The sequence below is a fragment of the Octopus bimaculoides genome, chromosome 6, assembly GCF_001194135.2.
Source record: "Octopus bimaculoides isolate UCB-OBI-ISO-001 chromosome 6, ASM119413v2, whole genome shotgun sequence".
NCBI classification, from domain to species: Eukaryota; Metazoa; Mollusca; class Cephalopoda; order Octopoda; family Octopodidae; genus Octopus; species Octopus bimaculoides.
Window position 1 is genome coordinate 70883863 of NC_068986.1, and position 24349 is coordinate 70908211.

Here is a 24349-nt window from a genome sequence, read left to right on the forward strand (position 1 = left end):
ATATGTGTATATATATGTATATATATGTATATGTGTATATGTATGTGTGTGTACATGTGTATGTATATATGTATGTGTGTTGTATTTGTATGTATGTGTGTATATATATATGTATATATATGTATATATATATATGTATGTGTGTGTGTACGTATGTGTATATACATATGTATGTGTATGTGTATATATATATGGATAGGTATACGGGTAAAGTGTATGTATGCATATATATACGGGTAATATAGTATAGTAAAGAGAAATAAACAAAATAATTAATTAATCTAGTGGAAATCCACAGGAGAGCAATAAAAATAGAAAATTAAGGAGTTTGGTTTGATGTGGGAACTGTGTTATTGTTTAGGGTTCAGTCAAACATAGAAGCAACTACGTTAACAAGTGTGTCAAGGTCAGGTCACAACATTCTTTGATGTCATGAAAAAAGCACCCACAACAGTTTGTAAAGGGGTTAGCATTAGGAAGGGCATCCAGCAGTAGAAACCATGCCAAAGCATGAAGGTGGAGTACAATGCAGTCATTGAATCTTGTCAAACTATCTAACCCATGCCCAAATAGAAGATGATGTTAAATGATAAGGCATAGACAAGCCTGTGATTAAGAAGTTTGCTTCTCAACTGTATGGTTTTATGTTTTGTGTGTGTATGTGTGTGTGTCTGTGTATATATATGTTGTGTGATATTCGTCAACAAAAGGCATGTTTTGGTGTCAATTTGTCCAGTTCTCCATATAAGCAAGTCTCTGCTCTTTGTCATTTTATAGACTGGGAGATTATTACCTCATTCAGAAACAGTGGCTGGTGATGGTTGGTGTCAGGAAGGGTGCCCAGCTGCAGAAAACTATCAAGTTTGGTCTATGATGCCAATATATGTGAAAAATATGTGAAACTCTGCAATCATGTGCACATGGGCTATCAGTGCTAAAAATGCATTCCAGAATTCCCCAGGGCATAGACACTTTATTTTATGTTGCTCCAATTCTCTCAGCTGTTGAAATGAGTTGTGATGTCACTGGTGCCAAGCTGTATCAGCCTTTGCCTTTCACTTGGATAACATCGGTGGCATGGAGAGGGGAGGCTGGTATGCATGGGTGACTGCTGGTCTTCCATAAAAACCAACCTTGCCTGGACTTGTGCCTCCTCAGAGGGTAATTTTCTAGGTGCAATCCCATGGTCATTCATGAACAAAGGGGGTCTTTACCCTTTAAATAGTTCAATTGAACTTGTATTTAGCTCAAATGTTAATGCAGCCTAAATTCTGACTGGAATCCACAACAATTATTGACTTGGTTAAAATAACTTTAAATGTTATTCAATATAGTTAGAAAGAGTTTTCTAGAAGGTGAAGTTAGTCTGGTGAACATTTTGTGGTAGTCTATTAGGCTGTGTAACAGAGTTTTAATTTTTTTTTATCTTTGGTCTGTAAGTGTTATTTTCTATTTGCTTCTATTTAGAAATTAAAGGAAATGACTACTATTCCCTTCAAACTTTGGTTTTCTGACCTGGACATCAATGTTTTGAACCTGACCTATTTTCCATTAAATTTCAGACAGATTCAGTGCTAATCAGAAATATCATTATAGCAAATATTCTGCTCAATACTCAAATTTAATTGTCAGTTGTTTGACCATAACCACTTGAGCATGTTCCTTAGTGACTGACAGTATGTGCATCTCTGATGATGAGCAGGAGTAGTGGCGGAGCATCATAGCCATGAGTTGAGAGGGATTCTTTGGGGTTTGAATAAATGTAACAAAAGCAAAGTTTGAAGGAAATGTTAGCCATTTGTCATACATTCTAGGGGTAAGCAAATAGGAAATAACAATTGCTACCCAAGGACAAAAGTTTTGTTACATAGTGTTATAGAAGCCAAAATTTCAAAGTATGATGTAGTCCTGTTAAGGTGTTGAGTAGAAAAATGTCAGTTTGTATTAATTAGGTATGAAAGAGCATTCTACAAGATGGATCTGTATCAACTGATGAAGGTGCACAAGAATAATAAAGAATCTGAAAAAAAAAAAAGTTGAAACTAGATAACCTGAAAGCAGTGCGGAAGATACGGCTACAGTATGAATATTTATTGGATAAGAAATGTGAAATCCTAGATCAAGAAGGTGTTGGAGAAAATGGATTATATAATGAAGTAGTTACAGATTCTGTTGATTGTTTAAAAGATAGGACTAGAAAAATTGGGGAGGAATAAAATAGTAGAGTATGAAATTAATGTAGTAGAAAAGAGGGAAAACGATGATCACACAAGTCAGAAGGAAAATATTGTCATTCCTTAGATGATATATTACTGGAAGAAGAGAATGAAGATCTTATTTAATGTTAACTTGAACCATGTGGATTAATGGAGAGAGGTAATTCAAAAATCTGTTGAAATAGATAAGCAGGAATGTGTAGTTTTATTCCTTACTGAGCAGGAACAAGTAAACGAAGTAATTAATACTAAGCATAAAGAAATAAAAAATATGAAGAATCATGATATATACAAATATGTGCCTACTATGTGAAAGATATTTGTAGAAAATTTCATCAAAAATGGCCCAATTTACTGAGAGTTATGAGGAAACAAAAGTCTCTCAGCTCCAAATAGTTTTCCCTAACAACTTTTAATATAATCGTAATCTACATCATCTGAAATATATTTGTAAAAAATATCTATTTTTTAGAAAGTTATGAGGAAACAAAGTTGGTGGAGGTGGGTATACTTCTGTAGTTATGCCTGATGTCCATTTTTCAGAATGTTACAAAGACAAAAAGTCAGAGGGCATGCTAGACTCATTTCCTGTATGAGTGAGTACTATTAAATGAATAAAGAGTACAAAGGAAAATTAGATGTAACAGAAAAATTACACAAATTAGGAATCAAATATGTAAATATCATTTAATAACAAGCAGAAAACACCCAGAGGGCAATCTTTCTGCTAGTCTAAGTAATGGTAGAAAATAGTCATTAAGAACTGATGGAGCTGAGAAGAGTAGAAAGTGTTTATGACAATGCTGTATCTTTTGGGCACGATGCAAATAGGAACTTGATTGATATTCTGGCTATGCATGTAGGTGATTTTGTATTCTGTAGAACTGAATTATTTGAGAAGGATGTAATTGCAGCATTGAAAATGGAATTTAAAGTAGGAACTTATGAGAGTGGAGCATTCAAGTATTTAGGAATGAATGTTAAACTAAGAATGAAATATATGCACATCACCTATATTTATGACAGAATTAAAGAAAGGAATGTTACTGCGAAGAAAAAAATTATAGAGTTAAGTGAAGATGAGAAATCTGTATTAAAAAGACTTGCAAGTCGAATCATGTGGGCATTGATGCAGTCTTGTCCATTTGTTTCATTGATGCTTGTAGAATGAGAAAAACTGGGAAAGATTTTCAAGTGTAAATCCTGTTTGAAGATAATAAAGTAATATTGGTTTCAAGTTTTGGCACAATGCCAGCAATTTTGAGGGCATGGTTATGTCGATTGCATTGATCCCAGTGCTCGACTGGTACTTATTTTATTGACCCCAAATGGATGAAAGGCAAAGTCGATTCTGGTGGAATTTGAACTCAGAACATAAAGATGGATAAAATGCTACTTAGCATTTTGCCTGGTGTGCTATTGAATCTGCCAGCTTGCTCCCTTTAGTTAATACAGTAATATTGCTTTCAAATTTTGGCACAAGGCAGCAATTTTGTGGGAGGGGCTAAGTCAATTAAATTGATCCCTGTGTGCAACTGGTACTTATTTTATTGAGCCTGAAAGGATGAAAGGCAAAGTTGACCCCTGCAGAGTTTGGACTCAAATCATAAATATGGACAAAATGTCACTAAGCATTTTGCCTGGTGTGCTAGCGATTCTGCCTGCTTGCTGCCTTAGTTGATAATATAATATTAAAGATTAAATCGGAGAAAGGTTCCATATCACTTCTACCATTGGGATTTAAACATTATCTGCTATCTGATAACCCACATGCCAACTTGAAAGATGGATCTTAATAGAGTGGTTTTATCATCAAGATGGAGCTGATATATTATTTTTTATCTTTTATTTGTTTTAGTCATTGGACTGTGGCCATGTTGGGGCATTATTGAACCCTAGAACTTATTTTTAAGCCTGGTACTTATTCTATTGGTCTCTTTTTGTCAAACTGCGAAGTTACAAGGATCTAATCAAATCATTAGTTGACAACCAGTAGTGGGGGACAAACACAAAGACACACACATACACACACAAACACACACACACACACACACACACACACACACACACACACACACACACACACACACACACACACAATGGGCTTCTTTCAGTTTCCATTGATCAAATTTATTCACAAGGCTTTGATCAGCTTGGCAATATAGCGGAAGACACTTGCCCAAAGTGCCAGGCAGGATTGAACCTGGAACCATGTGGTTGGGAAGCAACCTTCTTACTATACAGCTATGTCTGATCATAAAAAGAACTCTGGAATGTGTTATGAAAAACCCCTTAACTTTAGGGACCCCTGCACTCAGTGAAGCAACTGGTACTTGTGTCTTCATAGTTTTTCTGATATAGGAAATATTCCAGCTGGCCTGATAACCAAAAGTACTCAGCAAAACTGACAATTCATGACATGTAGGCATCTTAAATTGATTGTTGATTGTTGAGAATATCAGGCCATCAAGTTAAGTTCAGATATAAGGGATCAGAGGCTGTGTATAGATTTCAGACTTTCTAAAAAAGATGGAGATTTCCCCTGAAATTCTGAGAAACTTACTCCATTGTAGTATACAGAATATCTTTAAACAATAGTTTCAAGGACATTGTGATGTTATTTAGAGTTTTAAAGACTTTCTGTTTGTTGATATTACCATCTATATACTTTGTATATGGAGGCGCAATGGCCCAGTGGTTAGGGCAGCAGACTCGCGGTCATAGGATCGCGGTTTCGATTACCAGACCGGGCGTTGTGAGTGTTTATTGAGCGAAAACACCTAAAGCTCCACGAGGCTCCGGCAGAGGGTGGTGGCGAACTCTGCTGTACTCTTCCACCACAACTTTCTCTCACTCTTACTTCCTGTTTCTGTTGTGCCTGTAATTCAAAGGGTCAGCCTTGTCACACTGTGTCACGCTGAATATCCCCGAGAACTACGTACAGGGTACACGTGTCTGTGGAGTGCTCAGCCACTTGCACGTTAATTTCACGAGCAGGCTGTTCCGTTGATCAGATCAACTGGAACCCTCGACGTCGTAAGCGACGGAGTGCCAACAACAACAATACTTTGTATATAGAACTCTGTTTAAATTGTTACATGATGCCTTGTTGGAACCAGAGATTAAAACTGCAAACTTCCAAGGAGGTCAAGAACGATGTTGATGCATGACTTATCTCCCTTCTCTTTACACATGTGTATTTAAGGTGGCTATTGCAAACTTTGGGACATTGAGGCATTATACACATGACTAAGCATTAAGAAATGTGAATATTTATTCAGATTTATCCACCAAATGTATCATTTGATGTTTGTAGAATGGGCAATACTAGCAAATATCTAGACAAGTCTGAGTAGATAACCAAATATATGACCACTTCTCTTCCTCTCTCTATATGTTTATTCATGTATGTTTCTCATCTTCTGTGTCTGTATTCCACTTCCTTTCTGAGTTTTCTCTCTTGTGCTCTCTTATGTATTATTTGTTTATCTCTCTCTCTTCCCCATCCCTCTCATTCTCTGTATTTCTCTACAGCAAGGAGAATGGAAGATTATAGTACAACAAAAATGGTCAGATTTTTTTAATAGAATTACTGAAAAAAAAAAAGAAACTGAAATTAAAAAAGAACATTAGAACTTTATATATAAAAATAAATGTTATATAAACCTTCTTGTGAGATGATGAATAATACTATATATGGTTTGTCTATGATGTTTGTTTTGTAGTTTCTGATATAAAGCAGTCACATACATAAATAACGTGTGTGTGTATGTGTGTCTGTGTGAATTCAATACACTAAAATATTTCTGTCTAATTACAACAATGATTTTGCAGACAATGAATTCTGGTTTATTTAATTATATTAGTAACAATATGAGTTGTATTTGGATGGCAGTGTATGTTGTTGAAAGTAAATTACAGTGTCTTTGATATGCTACTAGACTTTTGGTTCCATTGCTACTTAGTTGTTAGTCCTTATCGTCTTAAGACTGAACTCTTGTTATGCTTATTAACTCTTTCATGGTTTGAAGTTTCTTTTTTTTCTTTTTTTCAAAAGTTATTAAAACATTCTTTCATGTAAAGTAAGTCATCAGAATATATGTTATCAAAAGCTTGAAACTCTGGTTGGTTGAAACATTATGATAAGGATGAGGTTGAATACAGAGTGCTGATAGATACAACCACTTTCATTTTAGTACCGTTTATATATATGCCATTGTTATTAACTTAGTTGTTGCACTACTCACCACACTACAGAGTGTAGGTTCATGGAAAAGTCCTCTTTTACATTAACAAATGCAACATACATGTCCCAATCTATAGACGCACTCATATGAGTTGTCTAATTTTGTGGTTGAATTTTGTAATGAAAACACAACAGCGTGTCTTAAGATAAAAATTGGGTATAAGGGGCATAAGATAAAGTGTGCAAGAGAGAATATTGCACTGGTATGGCGATGTGATGCATATGAATGAGAACAGCTGTGTAAAGAAGTGCTGATCTCTAACTGTGGAGGGAATGTGTGGAATAGGTAGACCCAGGAAGATGTGGGACAAAGTGGTGCAATATGATCTTTGACTGTTGAATCTCGTGGATGTGATGACAAGTGATTGAGACTTTTGGTGATTTGCTGTGCTTGAGAAGACACATCAAGCTAACTACAGACCAGTGCTGGTGACACATAAAAGGCACCTGTGCTAGTGACACGTAAAAGGTGCGCATGCTGGTGACATGTAAAAAGCACCTGGTACACTTTGTGGAGTGGTTGGTGTTAGGAAGGGCATCCAGCTGTGGAAACCAAGCCAGGACAGACCGGAACCCGGTGCAGCTCTCTGGCTTACCTGTTCCAGGTAAACTGTCTAACCCATGCCAGCATGGAAAATGGTTGCTAAATGATGATAATGATGATGATGATATACACATATTTATATACAACTCTGCCATCGATATTATTGTCGAATACTATAAAGACAATTCTATGTACAACTCTTGCAATTCAATTATTTTATATAATATGTATTGTCATTATTGTCTGTCTGTTTATGCAACCATGCACATAAGTCTGTCCAACTTCCACTTTTTTATACATGTATTGTTGATTGTTGTATACTTATTCATATATGTAACAGTGTATTGTGACTGTTGTATATGTTACCTTCAGAATGAGCTTGCATATCACTGAAGCATGGCAGCATGAAAGTATGGATGTATGTAGGTACATATATACACTCTAGTTGTATATAGGCACATATGAGTATGTGGCTGTGTGTATATATGTATATATATATATATATATATATATATATATATATATATATATATATATATATACAAATATTGGTGTACATGTGTATATGTCTGCTAATACTTCCTGCCCAGAAAGTGGTCATCTGTAAATGACAACCGATCCTACCTCACAGTGGGATGTCAGATCAAAAATAAAAGTCTGCCATGCATTCTACATCTGGATAGCCAACAACACCACCATTAGCCACATACTGGCAACACACATGCATGTGTGTGTGCGTGTGTGTGTGTGTGTATGTCTGTACATCTATTTATGTATCTATGCCCAATGAACATAGACTCCTATCCCTTAACCTTAATGTAATTCTTGATTTTTTGACAGTTTTATCTCTTTCTTCTATGATTCTGTGTCTTTAATTTATGGTGCGTGTGGGTGTATAGGTGCATCTGTATGTGTCTGTATGCCTGTGTGAGTGTGTGTTCATGACCAGGAGTTCACACCCCTCCCTGTTAACCTAAATCTAATCTTTCTTTGATAGGTTGTATTCTCTATATTTCATCACTTATATTTTTTATGCTATATATATACCCATGGACAACTGCAGCTGGTCATAACCAAGATACAGCAAGCTTGAACAACATGTCTAGGACATTTCAGTATATCGCATGGGACATCCTCTTCTTTATGCATGTTCCTGATGAGACACAAACTGCACAGATTGATGCAACACTATTAGATGTACAAAATCCTACCCATAATGGGCAGTTGCTGGGTGAGTCGAAACGATTGTTGTACTGAATAAAGACTAGTGCGAAATCTATCTTCCATTTCCTTCATCAGTTATTATTATCTCAACTTACACTGCAGAATTCCTGAAGTAGATCCAGTGGAAATATAGCCCAAACTTTGAACATGCTTTACTCAACACACAAATTGACATATACTCATTAGTCCAAAAAATTACATATTTATATATGTATATATTAGGTCAGTAGTTTGAAATTGTTGCTATATTGATATGTAGTTGATATAAGGAAGTATGAGCTGAATGAGTTTACAGTGTTAGCTTTGTTAAGACAAAATCTGGGATAAAAAAATTAGCTCAGTGAAGAGAAAACATCTGAGAATGATGAGGCTGGATGAAGGAACCTTGAATCCAAATAACAAGAAGACTCATGGTTATCTGGATTCAACAAAAAAAGTTTATATCTTTGAGGATAGTAATTGAAACTTGAGTAAAAATTGTTATGAGCAATATAGAAAATTTGTTAAATAAATCATTATCAAAACTTCACTGTCCTGAAAAATTAGACCTTATGATAATGATGATGATGGTTTGGAAATTGTTTTCAACAATCTTCTATATAGTTTTATGTAATTTTTTTTTTTTGCTTGCAGACAAAATGTCATTGAAACAATTACCAAGTACTTTTCGAAAGCTTGTGGTGAATCAATTGTCAAAAAGTTTTCGGGATGCTGTTTCAATTAAAGAAGTTCAAATGCCAAAACCTGCAGCTGGTGAAGTTCTGGTTAAAAACAGGTTAGCCCTTTTGTTATATTTCTGTTGAAATATTCTGTATTTGTTTCAAATAATTTCGAAAATAATGAAGAATCTAGTACAATAATTTTCATTATTAAGCTGGTATTTGGAACATAAATTAACATGAAATGTTGATGGAAACTTTTAATTTGCAGATCTTTAAAATAGGAAATTTATACCATAGAAACATGGTGGTCTCATGCAGATTGTAATTAGAAGGGTTAGGAAGGGCATCCAGCTGTAGAAACTCTGCCAAATTTAGATTGGAGCCTAGTGTTGCCATCCGGTTTCACCAGTCCTCAGTCAAATCGTCCAACCGATGCTAGCATGGAAAGCGGACGTTAAACAATGATGATGATGATGATGATGATGATGATGAATGGTTTTATTTTAAAATCTGGTATGAAATTAATACAAAGCTAGATTAGGGAAAAAGAGTGTTTAGTCATTGAGTACTGTAGTTGGCAACTTGATGTGCAATCACTGCTTCAAATTAATTATTATTTATTTAACAAACTCACCTTCAAAGTGTGGCTTCACTTTCTTTTAAATTAGCTCGCACACTTCAAAGCTTGTGTTTTGGACAGATTTTCATTAATATGTCTCTTGAAAATAATTTGCTGATTTTTAAAAAATATGCTAGTTTGTCTAAAAGCAAAGCCCCTTTCATATTTTCATATTCCTTATTATAATTAGTTAAATAGTGGTGTTAGACAGTATTCTCATTATAAACGCTGACTGAATCTTTACAAATAAGACACACATACTTTTGGTTGAGCTCCATGAAAAGAAAAAAAAAATATCTGTCAAACAAAGTACTTTTGCTAACAACTCTTTCTTTTATTGGTACCAGCCATTGTGGAAGGTGTTGCATTAATGTACTTTATAATATTGATTTAAAATCATTAATAAAGCTGGGCAAATGAACTGCTCAATGTTGCTAGCTTTCAAAATTATTGCACTTAATTGACATAACTGGCAACTAAGCTAGACAAAATTTAAATTCACACTGACTATTTATCACCAATAACAATACCTTATAAGACAGAATAAATAATTTGAGTGGAGTGGGTAGAATGGGGATGAATGCTAATTGGCTGTAATAAGTGTGGAACTATCAAGTCATCAATTTATATGCATTTCAGCTTGAATCATAATTAATGTCACATGACAAAAACAACTTACAAGGAAAACATTTCTAATCATACTCACTCTACTCTAGGGGAATGAGCTGAATATAATTTATTACATATGAAATATCAATTCATGAGAAAAAAAAAAGAAAGAAAAACTGTGCACAAGTATATTGTAAAAGTGATTGGAATGTTTGCAGATATATGATAGCCAGTTATGCTTGTATGAATATTTATGGAAGTATGCATACTTGAGTTAAAATTTGTGAGTTGACAGTAGAAAGCACCATTATAGAAATTTACTAAAAAAGGTATGAAAATGAATCGAGAGAGCAGATCTTACAGGATCATACCCTTAATTTTGGTAACTATTATATTCGATTGTAGATACAAACAGCTGAAACGGGGTTCCTCTGAAGGATCTCTGGAGTAACCTTACACAACAGGGTGGGTAACTTGGAGATTAGGGAGTCTCTCTTGGTCAAGGTATTACTTCTCTGCATTGAGAGGTCTGAGTTCTGGTGCTACAGACATATGATTAGAATGTTACTGGAAAGAATTGCAAACTGGATTCTTCAAGCTAAGCCAAACTAGGGTAGACCAAGAATGAAATGGCTAGATGATATTCATAGCCTTAGTTGGTCATGCTTGGAAATCCAGCCAGAAAATCTAATGATGGTTGCTTTTGATAGTACCCTATGGAGGAGGTGCCTGAGGTTGTTTCTTCCCCCATGACCTTTCCAGGAGTATTGGGCAGAGAAGATGGGTTGACGGATGGATTGTATGAGATGTTAAACATCATTCAGATATGCTGTGATTGAGAAGACCTGTCAAGCCAAGTGAAATCATAGTCATGGCCAATGCCAGTGTTATGTAACTGGCACCCACATTCGTAGCACATAAAAAGCACCCTGCAAATGTTGAGCAATATGCCGAGCTTGAGAAGACCATCAAGCTAAGTGAAATCATAGTCATGGTCATGGCCGATGCCAGTGTCCCATAACTGGCATCTGTGCTGGTGGTGCATAAAATGCACTCTTTGAATGTTGGGCCTCACAGAGGCAGTGACAAGTGACTGAGACCCTTCGCGATATATCATGCTTGAGAAGACCTGTTAAGTCAAGTGAGATCATAGTCATGGTTGATGCTGGTGTTACGTAACTGGCACATAAAAAGCACTCACTACACCCTTGGAGTAGTTGGCATTAGGAAGAGTATCCAGCTGTAGAAACCATGCCAAATCAGATTGCAACTTGGTGCAGTTCCCCAGCATATCAGTTTTCAGTCATACCGTCCAACCCATGCCAACATGAATGTTAAATGATGATGATGATGATGATGATGATGATGATGATATAGTGAGTGAAGGGCTGCTTTTAATGTTATAATTTCTTTATGGGTTCCATTCAGCATATTTGATAAGATTATTGAAGTGGAATAAACTCACATATGCACTCTTGGATACAATCTGCCTTATAAAATGTGTGTCAGAGCCACAACTTAGCTTTGGAGAGGCAGTTAGAAATAACAAATTTTACATCTTGAGCAATTATTGAAAAGTTTTTACTTGCCCAAGAATTATTTTTGCTAAAATAAAATTGGAAAATATGTACTCAACACACCATTCAATTCAAAACCAATGCTAGTAATCTAATATATTTATTTTGTTCAGTGTTTTTAATATCAGCACCATGTCTCAATGGTATGTTAGTAATTTACATTGCGTGTTTTTATTGATATGGATAGGAAAAAGAAGAATGATTAATTTGAAATCAATCATAAGTACACTTATACTACATATTGCTAACAATGATAAATATAAACTATTTTCTTAGTGCTCATTTGTTAATACATTTCTTGTTTTAGATTTTACTATATTCATGTATGAGAATAATACTTCACAAAGATAGATGGAGGGAAACTATGTCCTTCAGTCACTTAAATGTCAACTTTTCATGCTCATATGAGTTTGATGAAATCCATTGAGGCAGATTTCTTATAGTCAGGTGTCTTTCCTGTTGTCAACGCTTACCTAGTTTCAAAGATGGTGATATTTCTCTGTTATATCGCACATTCAGATAGCATGCCTTCACCAATAATGTACCTCTACTCAACTACCGAACTCTCACTTCCGACGACTCGACTCAACAGAACTCGATGTCCAGTCTACCAATGGCTCCAGCTCGTTCTATGCGACGCTTCCCATCTAGCTATCATGTCCACTATTTATACGTATTGGACTAGCCTACTTATTGTCTGGGGGTGTCCACACAACACCGCCCCTATTGAGAGTTTTTTTTTTACTGAACTCAAATTTATCAATTTTATTTCTTTGGTGAGAAACTGGCATATCTTTTTCTCTTAGCGTTAATTTCCATCATTTCTGTAGGTTTCCTCTTCCTGTTTGACCTACGTGTCGGTTCTGCTTCTGCTTGTGGTTCTGGGACCTCAAACAAATCACACCATATATCCATTGGTTCCTCTCGCTTCTCTTCATTTTTGGTATATCTTTTTTCTAATTGGTTTATATGCCTTCTGTGTTCAGATTTTGGTCCGTTTACCATGTACATCACGTTACCCAGACGTCCAGTTATACTTCTTTGTTCTCAGTCCTGTTTTCTGTTTCTGTATACATTTTAAAATACTCTTCATCACCCATGTTAAAAATCTCGTTCTTCTTCCTGAATTTTCTATTTTCTGTTTCCTACACAGCAACAATTTATCAAAATAGAACAAATTTTTCTGGAAAACATCAAATCTGCGGGTGACCTACCAGACTCTGCATTTGGATTCGGTGTTATTCTATGCATCTGCAAAAACTTTGTCATGTTTGTATCTTTGAGGGTTTCCCGTCTGGTCTTTCTTAAAGCTCTCTTGAATGTGTTGATGAATCTTTCCACTAACCCATTTGATTTTAACACATGCTTCATTTGAACTGACTTACATAATCTTTCGGACTCCTTCGCTGTGAATTGTGTACCATTATCTGACATGATCGTATCTCTCACCCCATAACGAGCGAATAATTCCTCCAAGAAGTCAGTCGTCACATGTGTGGTTGGCCTTGAACATTTACACACTTCAGGCCATTTGGAATAGCTATCCACCACAATGATATAACAAGAGCCATTTATTGGTCCTGCGAAATCCACATGCAGTCTAGACCATGCTGAATCCATTTTTGCCCATGGTTGAATCTGCACTGGGGGCGCCTTTGCTGCCATAGTGCATCCCCTACACTGTTTTACCAGTCTCTCAATTTGCTTGTCCATATTCGGCCAATAAATGTAAGTCCTCATGAGACTCTTCATCCGGACAATCCCCGGATGTCCTACATGGAAGTCTTTTAATACTCTGTATTGCAGCACTTCAGGTATTGCCACTCTTTGTGCATATGATAATACCTCATTACATAATGAATAGTGCTTTGACCCTGCATCCCGCTCATTTATATTTCTCGTGTTACTCAATATTTTTTTAATCTTGTTTATGAACCTATTTTTTCCTAATTCCAATTTAATTTGTTCCAGCGTTACCGGCAAATCATGTACTACATTGCACAAAATGTTCTTCAGTTCCATTTCTAGTTTTAATGATGAAATCACTGTGTCTTCAAAAGGTTCCTCATATTTTGGAATTAGCCTAGACAACCCGTCTGTGTGTCCCATTTTCATTAATGGCAAAAACTGAATCTGGAAATTGTAGTTCAACAGGGTCATCCCCCAGCGCTGTAAGCAGTTTGCTGAATGTGTGGGGATGCTCTTTTTTGAACCGAAAATAGACAGTAACGGTCAGTGATCCGTTTGCAGTGTAAACTTCCTCCTATGTAAGAATTTATGGAATTTTTTTACTGTGAAGATTAATGATAATGCCTCTTTTTCAATCTGGCTGTAGTATCTTTCTGCTGGTAATAGAACTCTCGATGCATGTGCAATAGCTTTGATTTTACCATCATTAAATTTATGTAATATCACAGCTCCTGTTCCATATTCACTGGCATCCGATGCCACAATTATTATTCAGGTTTGGGTCGAAATAAGTTAATAACTCACATGCTAACCGCTTTTTTAATTCCTTGAATGCTTTCTGACATTCGTTTGTCCAATCCCATTTCTAGTCCTTCTTTAGTAATTTGTTCAATGGAGTTCTTAGCTCATAGATTTTAGGTATGTACAACTGGTAATAACTTACCACCCCTAAAATGCTTGTAGTGTTGTTTTGTTAGTGGGAGCAGGCATTTTTTTATTGCGTCGATCCTAGAAGGGTCCGGTTTTCGTCCATTTTCATCGATCACCTGTCTTAAGTACTTTATTTTTGTCAAGAAAAATTCACATTTATCCTCACTTACTTTAAACCCATAATCGCTAATTTGTTTGAAAACCTCTTCTATATGTTCAACATGTTGGCCCCTCGATTCACTTTTGATCAATATGTCATCCAAGTATGGGACCGTGAACTCACAATCTGCTAGCATAGTATCCATCACTTGCTGAAATATTGCTGGTGCGACCTTAACCCCAAATGGCAGTCTTTTGAAACGGTAGAGACCTTTATGAGTATTGATTGTTAATACTTTAGCACATTCTTCATCCACCAGTAATTGGAGCTATTCACATCCATTGCACTGTTGATCTTTAGAATAGTGCATGAATTTTGCTCCCACTCACATAGAACACTATCTGATATATTGTCTGCACCATGTTGCATTCATTGGAATGTTCTATCAGTAACCTTTATTGTAAAGGTGTGGATACATTCTGATTCTGGTATGCCTTTAGCACAACCATCAGAACAATCCTTCCAGCATTGTGAATGGTATTGTCAACAATATTGTGTCTCATGGGAATGTAGTATCTTGCAGACATTTTTGGCATCTGCTGATGATGCAGGTGATATTTTCCACCTGCATTATTTTCCACCTGATATTTAGCTGTTGTCTTTTCTAGGTGAGGTGTGATGTATTTATCACAATTCCTGAAGAGGTTACTATTCCTGTCTTTGTTGTTAGTATTCTCTATCATGCAGGATGTGTACTCATGTGTAACTTTCTGTTGGTATGATGATTTCTTCCCCAAGTCTCTGGTTAAGTTGGTCAAGCCAACCACACTTAGTTCACACAGAACAGTTGTATATTCAGTGTACTTATTTAGGAGTTCTTTGCATTATCACATGATGTTATTACTTTTGCTGTGTATTCCTTTCTCTCTATATTGTTTGTCAAATATAGTCTAACTGATATGCAGCACTCAAAGATCATCAAGATGGCTTCCAAACCTCTGTTTAACATACATCCTGTCATTGTCACTGTTAATGGAGGAAGATACCAATAATTTTTTTGTGTCTTTCTAGTCCTAATGTCCAAGCTGCAGATTTCTTCAAGTGTTCAGTCTATTATCCCAAATGTTGGTACTGACTCTAGTGCTACAAAAGCATTGTGCTATATGGCTTTATTGAATACAGGCAGCTCTGCTGAAGTATTCTTTTGTTTCTGTGACTTTACTCACTACACCAACACATGCAATATTCTTGTGGATTCCAAGTTATTTGTAATATTCATCACTGGTGATAGAAGAGATAGACAGGCCATTTATATTCATATTCTTTGTCTGGTCAATAATCTTTCCTCGTTTTACTACCAAATACGAACACCTATCCTGACTAAATTCTATTCCAATGTCCTACAAAAATGTGCCCAGTTCTGTCTTTTCATGTTATGATATGAATATTACTCAAATACAACTTAAGGTCGTGAACAAAAAGGTGTGGGTGATATAAATCTGCTTCTTCAGCAGATATTGTTATATAACCTTTGCATTTTCTTAACAAGACTGATGGGGTTCACAGTTAGGATGAAAAGCATTATAAATAAGCTGTCACTTTGAAATATTCTGGTTGTTAGCCTAATTCTGTTAGTGACTATAATAGTATCTTTAGTTCTTATCGATTGCTCTGAAGATGATGTCATTGTCAATCTCTTAATGGTATCGATTATAGCAGATGGAACCTTAGTAAAGCATAGTGACTCTTGTATCCATGATTAAGGGACAGAGTTAAAAGCTTTTCTATAGTCTAGCCATATAGTCAACAGATTCAAGTGGTGCTGCTTTACTTTCATAACTCTTTCAATACCAAGCTGCCTGGGACCACCGCTGGTTCTATGATATGAACTTCCTGTTTCGAAGTGAGTCAAAGATCTGAAGAAGATAACCATTTTTTTTTATCAGGTTTGTATTAATGGCTAAAGTTTTAGGGATAGTTTTCTTTTATTTTCAAAATGAACAATCAAACAACTCCCTTTTACTGAGGTAACTAATTTTGACACCACATTGTATGTATACATGTGTGTGTGTGTGTGTGTGTGTGTGTGTGTGTGTGTGTGTGTGTGTGTGTGTGTGTGTGAATCTATAAACATACAGTTCTGTATGCTTGCATGTATGCATGTCATTACGTTTGTATTTATATCTTTTGATATGTGCATGTGTACATATGAAGTTAGAGTGTTGTATAATATAGATTTCTCTTCAGTTCTCCAGAGGTATTCTTGAATTGATGCTAATGTTTACTAAGCAAGTAACTTCTACAGCAGCCAGTATATTCTCACTTTTCCAGAGAACTATGTTTGGACTGTTCTACTTGTATTTCACTGATCTTCTGATAGGAACATTCCACTACTACTGCTTCAAATTGTGAATGTTTATGTATTTCATGTCAGTGTAGTTTCTTCTACACTGTTTTTGCATACATTTCTTTGAGAAGAATTGTTTAATGTTTTGGTCACTACATCATACTTAATAGAGAAATAGTATTATGATAGCATTTTTAAATATCTACTTATAATGAGGATAAAGCCTTCAATTGTTTCTGAATTACAATGGGATCTAACACAGCAGTTAGTAGTTTGAGATATAGTATTCTGGTTATCTATGTTGTTAGCCTAAATTTTGTTTCTGTGTACATATGTATCAAGAATGGCTGTGTGGTAAGAAGCTTGCTTCCCAACTACATGGTTCCAGATTCAGTCCCACTGTGTGGCATCTTGGGCAAATGTCATCTACTATAGCTTTGGGCTGACCAAAGTCCTGAGTGGATTTGGTAGAGGGAAACTGAAAGAAGCTCATCGTTTATGTATGTGCGTGCATGTGTGTGTGTGTGTGTGTGTGTGTGTGTGTGTGTGTGTTTGTCCCCCACCACCGTTTCACAACTGCAACTTTGCAGTTTGGCAAAAAAGACCCTGCAACTTTGCAGTTTGGCAAAAAAGACCCTGCAACTTTGCAGTTTGGCAAAAAAGACCAATAGAATAAGTGCCATGCTTAACAAGCAAAAAAAGTACTAGGATCAATTGATTCAACTAAATTTCTTCAAGATGGTACCCCAGCATGGCTGCAGTCTAATGACTGAAACAAGTAAAAGAAGAATATTCATATATTAATCAAAGTATGCAGTATTATAGATAACAATTTCAGCTGATCTTACCAACTGGTTTTGCATAAGCTATTAGAAAGCCTGATATTAGATAACAGCATAGCTAAGTAATACTTTCCATCTGTGAAGAGCATAAAGAATTAGATGATTGTATGTATATTTATGGGACCAGACTGCAGATTAGAGTTTTATATGAAAGAGTACAACTTCAACTGAAATGACAAGTAGTAAAAAATATTTAAAAATTTAAGGAAAATAAGACCTTACCATCTCCCGCAAAATAAACAACAACTGAATAATTGATAAAATTAATTGTACAAGGTATTTAATTTTCTCTTTATTTTGTTCTAGATTTGTTGGAATTAATGCATCAGACATTAATTTTACAGCAGGAAAATATGACCCAAGTGTAAAGCCACCATTTGATTGTGGCTTTGAGGTACTGTCCTTTGTTCATTTTTGCTTTTTATATTACTTATATTATTAAGATGGTGATCTGGCCAAATCATTAGTGTGCTGGGCAAAATGCTTAGAGGCTATAATCTGTCTTTATGTTCTGAGTTCAAATTCTGCAGAGGTAGACTTTGCCTTTCATCCTTTCAGGGCCGGTGAAGTAAGTACCAGTTGATCATTAGGGTTAATGTAATTGACTTATCCCTTATCTTGAAATTGCAAGCCTTGTGCCAAAATGTGAAACCAATATTAGTTATATTATTTTCTTTTTTTATGTGTCACTAATGTGAATATTAATTGTTTTGAGCTGTAGAACTCAAAGGAATGGTTACTCAGTTTCCACGAAGAATAAGTGACCAAAATCACAACATACCCATTGAACAGGAAGGGATGCCGGACTGTTGCAAAGTTACTCCTTTACAACTGAGTGGACTGGAGCAGTGAGAAATGAAGTGTTTTGCTCAAGAATCAATGCACTGCCTAGTTCAGGAATTGAAGTCATGATCTTGTGATCGTGTGTGCAACATCCTGACCACTAAGCTTTGTGTCATGTGTGTAAAAAAGGTAAAGACCCCTTTCATTCATGAATGACCATGAGATTGCACCTAGAAAGTTAACCTCTGAAGCACATGTCCAGGTAAGATTGTTTATGGAAGACCAGCAGTCACCCATGCATACCAGCCTCCCCTCTCCATGCCACTGATGTTATCCAGGGGAATGGTAAAGACTAATACAGCTTGGCACCAGTGACATTGCAACTCATTTCTACAGCTGAGTGAACTGGACCAATGTGATATAAAGTGTCTTGTTCAAGAACACAACACATAGCCTAGTCCAGATATTGAAATCACTACCACATGATTGTGAGCCCTACATGCTAACCACTGAGCCATGTCCATAAAGGGGAGCAAACATTGCAAGCTATGCATAGTGGAATGGGTGAGGATATTAAAGAACTCCCTTGACCTGGGGAACATCTTAAATTCCAGGATGGAAGTCTTTGGACCCTGCTTACACTTTAGGTGATTCCTACTGAAATCCTGGGACCTGCAAGCTGATGGAGTGGATTCCGGATAGTGGTCTAAGGAAGACAGTCCCTTGTGCTTCACCCTTCTTCTTTGTCTGTGTGTTCAAAAACTAGCCATGAAGCCTTTTCTCCTTCCATTTTGAAGTGAGGTTATAGGCCACCAGCCATTGGGGTCTGATGAGATGTATATAAAGCTAAGCACTTTACGGATGCAAAACACTGGACAACCTTTTGAACTGGCCATAACTATCTTTTGCTAGATTCTCTACTGCTCTATAACTTAGAATGTGCTTCTTTTTCAGATTTATGATTTACTGACAATATATATATATATATATATATATATATATATGTATCTCAGTGTTTTACGTCTATTCTTTCCATTATCACATAGGTGAGATGATTTTTTTTTGTACACAGCATCCCACCACTTGTTGCATTTCCTTGTTATTTCTTTTGTGAGCGTAGCATCCTGAGTGAAATCAGCTTTCACCAGTTTTTCCATATCTTCCTTGGTTTTCCTCTTCTACTTATTCTTTCTGCATAAATTTCCTAGCACTTTATCATCTGTTATGATTCAGCATTATATGTCTGTACCAACACAGTCATGTAATGCATATAGATGGTGTTAGATGGGTGAAGTTTAATTGTGTGATATAAGCAACCATTAAGATATAATTGGTTACAAATTGTTTTATGTATTATGTTTTAGTTGTATACAAGATTTTTCAGGCTGTCTTGGTTCGCATGAAAGTCTTCCATCATGGAAGAAAGCAAAAATTATTAAGAGCTAGTCTATTGTGATTATGTTAGTGAAATAGAGAAGGTGGGATGAACTAGATTTTCATCTAAGGTGTTTTCTCTCTTTGCTTAATGGGAACAGAAAGAGAGAAGAGAATAGTAAAAGGAAAGAAAGAGAGAAAGGAATGAATGAAGAAAGAGAGGAACAAAGGGAATGAGAAGAAAAGTAAAGAAAATTAAAAAAACAAAAGAAAGTGAGGAAGCATGACAAACAGGTAGGTAGAGGGAAAGACAGACAAACATTTTGCTAGTTGACTGGATAGATGGATAGGAAGGTAAACAGGAAGATAGAGGAACAGATCTAGATTGATAGATGAATAGATGGAGGGATGGATAGACAGATGGATGGCTGGAAGGAAAAATAAATGAAACGAAGGAAGATAGAAAGATAGGAGAGATATAGGTGGATTTATGTATGAGAGAATATAGGTAGAGTGGCTATGGTCTGCTGGATAATGTTTGAGAAATGAAAAGTGTAGAAGGTAAAGACCATGCACTAAAATATAAAGTCAGAATTTAGAGGTCAAGTTACAGAATTGGAATTCTTGTATCTGTTGTACAGGTACCAAGGTCAATTGTCTGTGTGTTGTACCTTTAGGACAGCTCTGACCAAGAACTCAAAATTTACTTTTATTCATTTGCATTTTCCAAGTATTTTTCCAATGTTAAATTAAGGTAGACCCCTGGTTGTCTCAAATGTTTTAATATTAAATTTTCTCACCAATACGCAAATTACAAATCTTGCTGCAGTTTCTGTATTGCTTAGATCTTATCCTTAAAGCTACTGGTCTTTGGTATATCATTGTAATTGGGAGCTGTCATAAAAAAATTTCTATTATTTGCATGCAGGTTTGGTATTCTACTAAGATTTTTAACTAGGTTGCTTAAAAACTACTGTTTTTAAATACATGGTTCTGTATTAATAAAGGTGAGGTTCTCATTGTTTTTTTTATATGATTTGTATAGGTTGGTACTAAGATTGAAGGTAAAAACTAAGAAGTTAATTACATTTGTAGTAGAATGCTCTCCATACTATAAGTCATCTAATCAATCACAGATCCCTATTAGCTGGATTACTCAAATAAGGGTATCTCAGTTCTATCCAATGGCTAACATAATTCCAAATGATAAGAGAGCTAACCCAGAAATGTATATCAGCATCAATTGAAAGACTAAGGTCATAGCAGATAAGGTTAAAATTGATAGATTTGAGGTATTCACTTAAGTAATAGGAGTTTATAATTATTAAGTGTCACAAGTGTAACTATGAATCTAACTTGAAATGAAAAAAAAACCCTCAAAAAACAAACAAAACAATATCAAAAAACTAATCAGCCTTCTTAAATCTGAAATTAGGTTGAAAAAAAACACACACACGAAAAAACAAATAAAAGTAAAAAACACGACAAAAAAGCTACTTCATAAATTTAATCATAATATCAAGTCAGCAGCTAATCTCTAGAATAAAATAAAATTATTGCCATAATTAATTTGGTTAGAAATATCAATAATAAATAATGTCAAATTTACAATTTTATGAAGTGGACTTTTAACTTTCTATTTCCATTCTATTTCCAAATCTTTACTTTGTAAACAACTAGATTTCACCAATACATACTCATATTGATATGACATAAAAGTAACAATGTATGCAAGAAAGATATTACTCTTTTTAACAACTGAGCATGGGTCAAAACAGCCAACACAAATTAATTCTAATCCTAACCCTGACCCTAGCTCTACTCTGATTTCTTGTACCATTGGCTTGCTGTGAACAGAGTATTAGTCTTGGTAACACAGTTTCCTCTGTTTTATTTTTAAACACAACTAAGTTAACTGAGGTTTTGTTGCATTAATTTCCCAATTACATTTTCCATTTCATCCATTCTTTCTTCCTTTCCTTATATATAAAGCTTAAAAAAAATCATCTTCAAGCACCTATCACTCTTACTCACCTGTAACATACCTTTCATAATCTTGTCTTCCTTTTATTGCACTTCGATCCTCCTCCCTGTAGGTTATAAAAGTGCCTGGCTAGTTGAGGAATTACTGTTCTTAAGTAGATAACTCTTAACTAAAAAGCTTGTATCAATATCTGCTAAGTATTTTTGCTTCATTCCCAAATTGTACACCTCTCTCTTCAAATTCTCTTTTTGTTTTGTTTAAATTTTTAAAACAATTTTCTTCTTTTGTTTCTGTCACTATATCCTGTTTTTCTTTTCTTTCTCGTTACTCTCTGTCTTTCTTTCCTTGAATTCCTACTTTCCTGGTTGCCCTTTGAACTTGCAACCAGTTGTTAAAGAAGTATCTTAAGAAGTGCATAACTTCTATAACCAAGATCTAAGAGGTTTGGTTACAATGAATTATAAAAAGCTAACAGAGGGCAGAGTGGAATTTGAGTGACCCAATCTTGCAAGTGCTAGTGTCACAATAAAACAATATAGCTCTTTAAAAATTTTATTTTAGGTCTGACACACCATTTAGTTTAATTTGGTCTTTGAATTGAGCCAGCTCAGGAACCTCTATGTAGTAACACAACCTACTAGAAATAGCAACCAAATTCCCTTCAAACCACACCCTGACATCTTAGAAAAAGAAAGTATCGAGTGTCTGAAATAAAGATGGGATGATCATTGCTGGAATGTCCTTCATCATGAATCTGCTCAATCAGGATTGATACAGGGGCTACAAAACAACAACAATCTGTCCTTTGGGTACCTTTAGTGAAGTCCATTTTGTTGCAAATATTCAGATGAGGCCCTCAGCTTCAGAATAATGAAATGTCTCAATGCCCTGTTTTGTGATTCACTTTCTCTTATGCAGTCCTACAATATACTAAATAGTACAGGTGGGAAAATTACTCAGTAGAGGCCCATTGCTAGATACTAGAGACTTTTTGAACAACATCTCAGGAATTTGCACTATCATTTAATGTAAAATTCTATATCTTCTCCCTCAGTTACTCACTGGTATTGGAACGAACATAGAATTTGAGAGGCCCAGTGGTCACTGATTTTTAGCTGGGCTAATTGCAAGTGTTTAAGTCCCTTTATATTCTCAGTTCAGGTCTTGCCAAGACTGACTTGGTCTTTTTGTCCTCATAAGATCAATAAAATAAACATCAGTCAAGTATTACTAGGGTTATTTAAATTAATTCCTCATCTCAATTTGTGGACTTATGATTATGCAAAAAGTCAATATTATTCCAGAGGGTAAGGTAGCAAGCTAGCAGCATAACAGAATCATTAGCATACTGGACAAAATGCTTTGCAGAATTTCTTCTGAATTCAAATTCCAATGAGTAAACTTTGCTTTTCATCCTTTTGGGGTGTACACTAGGGTTGATATAACCGACTAACCCCTTCCCCCAAAATTTCAGATCTTGTGCCTATAGTAGAAAGAATCATTATTGCAGAGATTGTAGCTTCCTGAATTTTCTTTAACAACATTTTTATCATAGCTACAATACTTCCTGAATAAACATCCTCCTTACTAAATATATCACGTACACAATAGAAGTTATCGACTACTTCCAGTGAGCCAGCCAAGCATTTAAAAAAGTGTATTTCCACTGTGCACTTTGTGTGTATTGCTCCAATGTAATCTGCCACATACAAAACATGTTTTCTCTGTTAGCCTGTCTGTGAACTCATTACATTTTCTTTTGTGTGTCCACAATTTATACTGGGTAGTTAGCCAAGTATTTCAACTGCAGCTGTCGTATTAGGAAGATTGCATCTGAGGTACATTTTGTGAGCATGAAGCCAAACTGAAACTGCATTTCATTTAAACTAACTCTGTTTCTGAATCAATTGTTCTATAACTTTCTCGGAGATATTCATAGCCTGATTCAACAATATGATACCTCTATAATCTCTTTCTTTTGAATCTTCTGTTGTAGCAGTTTATGATCATATTGTTATGCAGTCATTAGGTAGGGCACCTTCCTGCATTACTTGATTAACTATTTGGGTGACTATCATATATCCTACCTAGCTACATATTCTGAGCACCTTGGCCACTATTCTTGATGGGTGCAATTTCCCTACCACCACTACCACTACTGCTGTTGCTGCTACTACTCTCACTATCATCATTGTCATCATTGCTGTTGTCATCATCGTCATCGTTGTTCTCCTCTTCTTCCTCATCATTATCATCACCACCATCACCCCACCCCCACCCCCATCATCATTATTATTATTTTTGGTTCTGTATTTGTAACATAACTGAGAGCTCTTCTTAAGAGGCTTATTTGTTTGTCTATTAGGAGGCATTTTTAGTTTTTTTAATTATTGATATACATTTTGTTGCTAAATTAACGAGACTACCACTTGACTGGTTGGTTCCTGTTTCTTGCTCCTCTGGGACTAAAAATTAAAAACAAAATGTGAAAAATGTTGATTTGTAAAAATCATTTATTTAAAGATGGTTTGTGCCCACAGCCAGCTAATTGAAGGAAGAGGTGGGAGGTAATTTTAAGAGGACATTGGAAGCTACCTCTAAAT

The 24349-nt window shown here is 35.5% G+C and overlaps 1 protein-coding gene across 2 annotated transcripts in view; it reads left to right on the forward strand.

The window, feature by feature from the left end:
* Positions 1-24349, forward strand: part of LOC106873390 (prostaglandin reductase-3) — a 101038-nt gene that overhangs the window by 28167 nt on the left and 48522 nt on the right. For both annotated transcript variants that reach the window (XM_052968857.1, XM_052968858.1), the window contains exons 2-3: positions 8864-9005; positions 17912-17999. In XM_052968857.1, the coding sequence (XP_052824817.1) occupies positions 8869-9005; positions 17912-17999 (225 nt within the window). In that variant the 5' untranslated portion in view covers positions 8864-8868. The remainder of the gene's footprint in view (positions 1-8863; positions 9006-17911; positions 18000-24349) is intronic.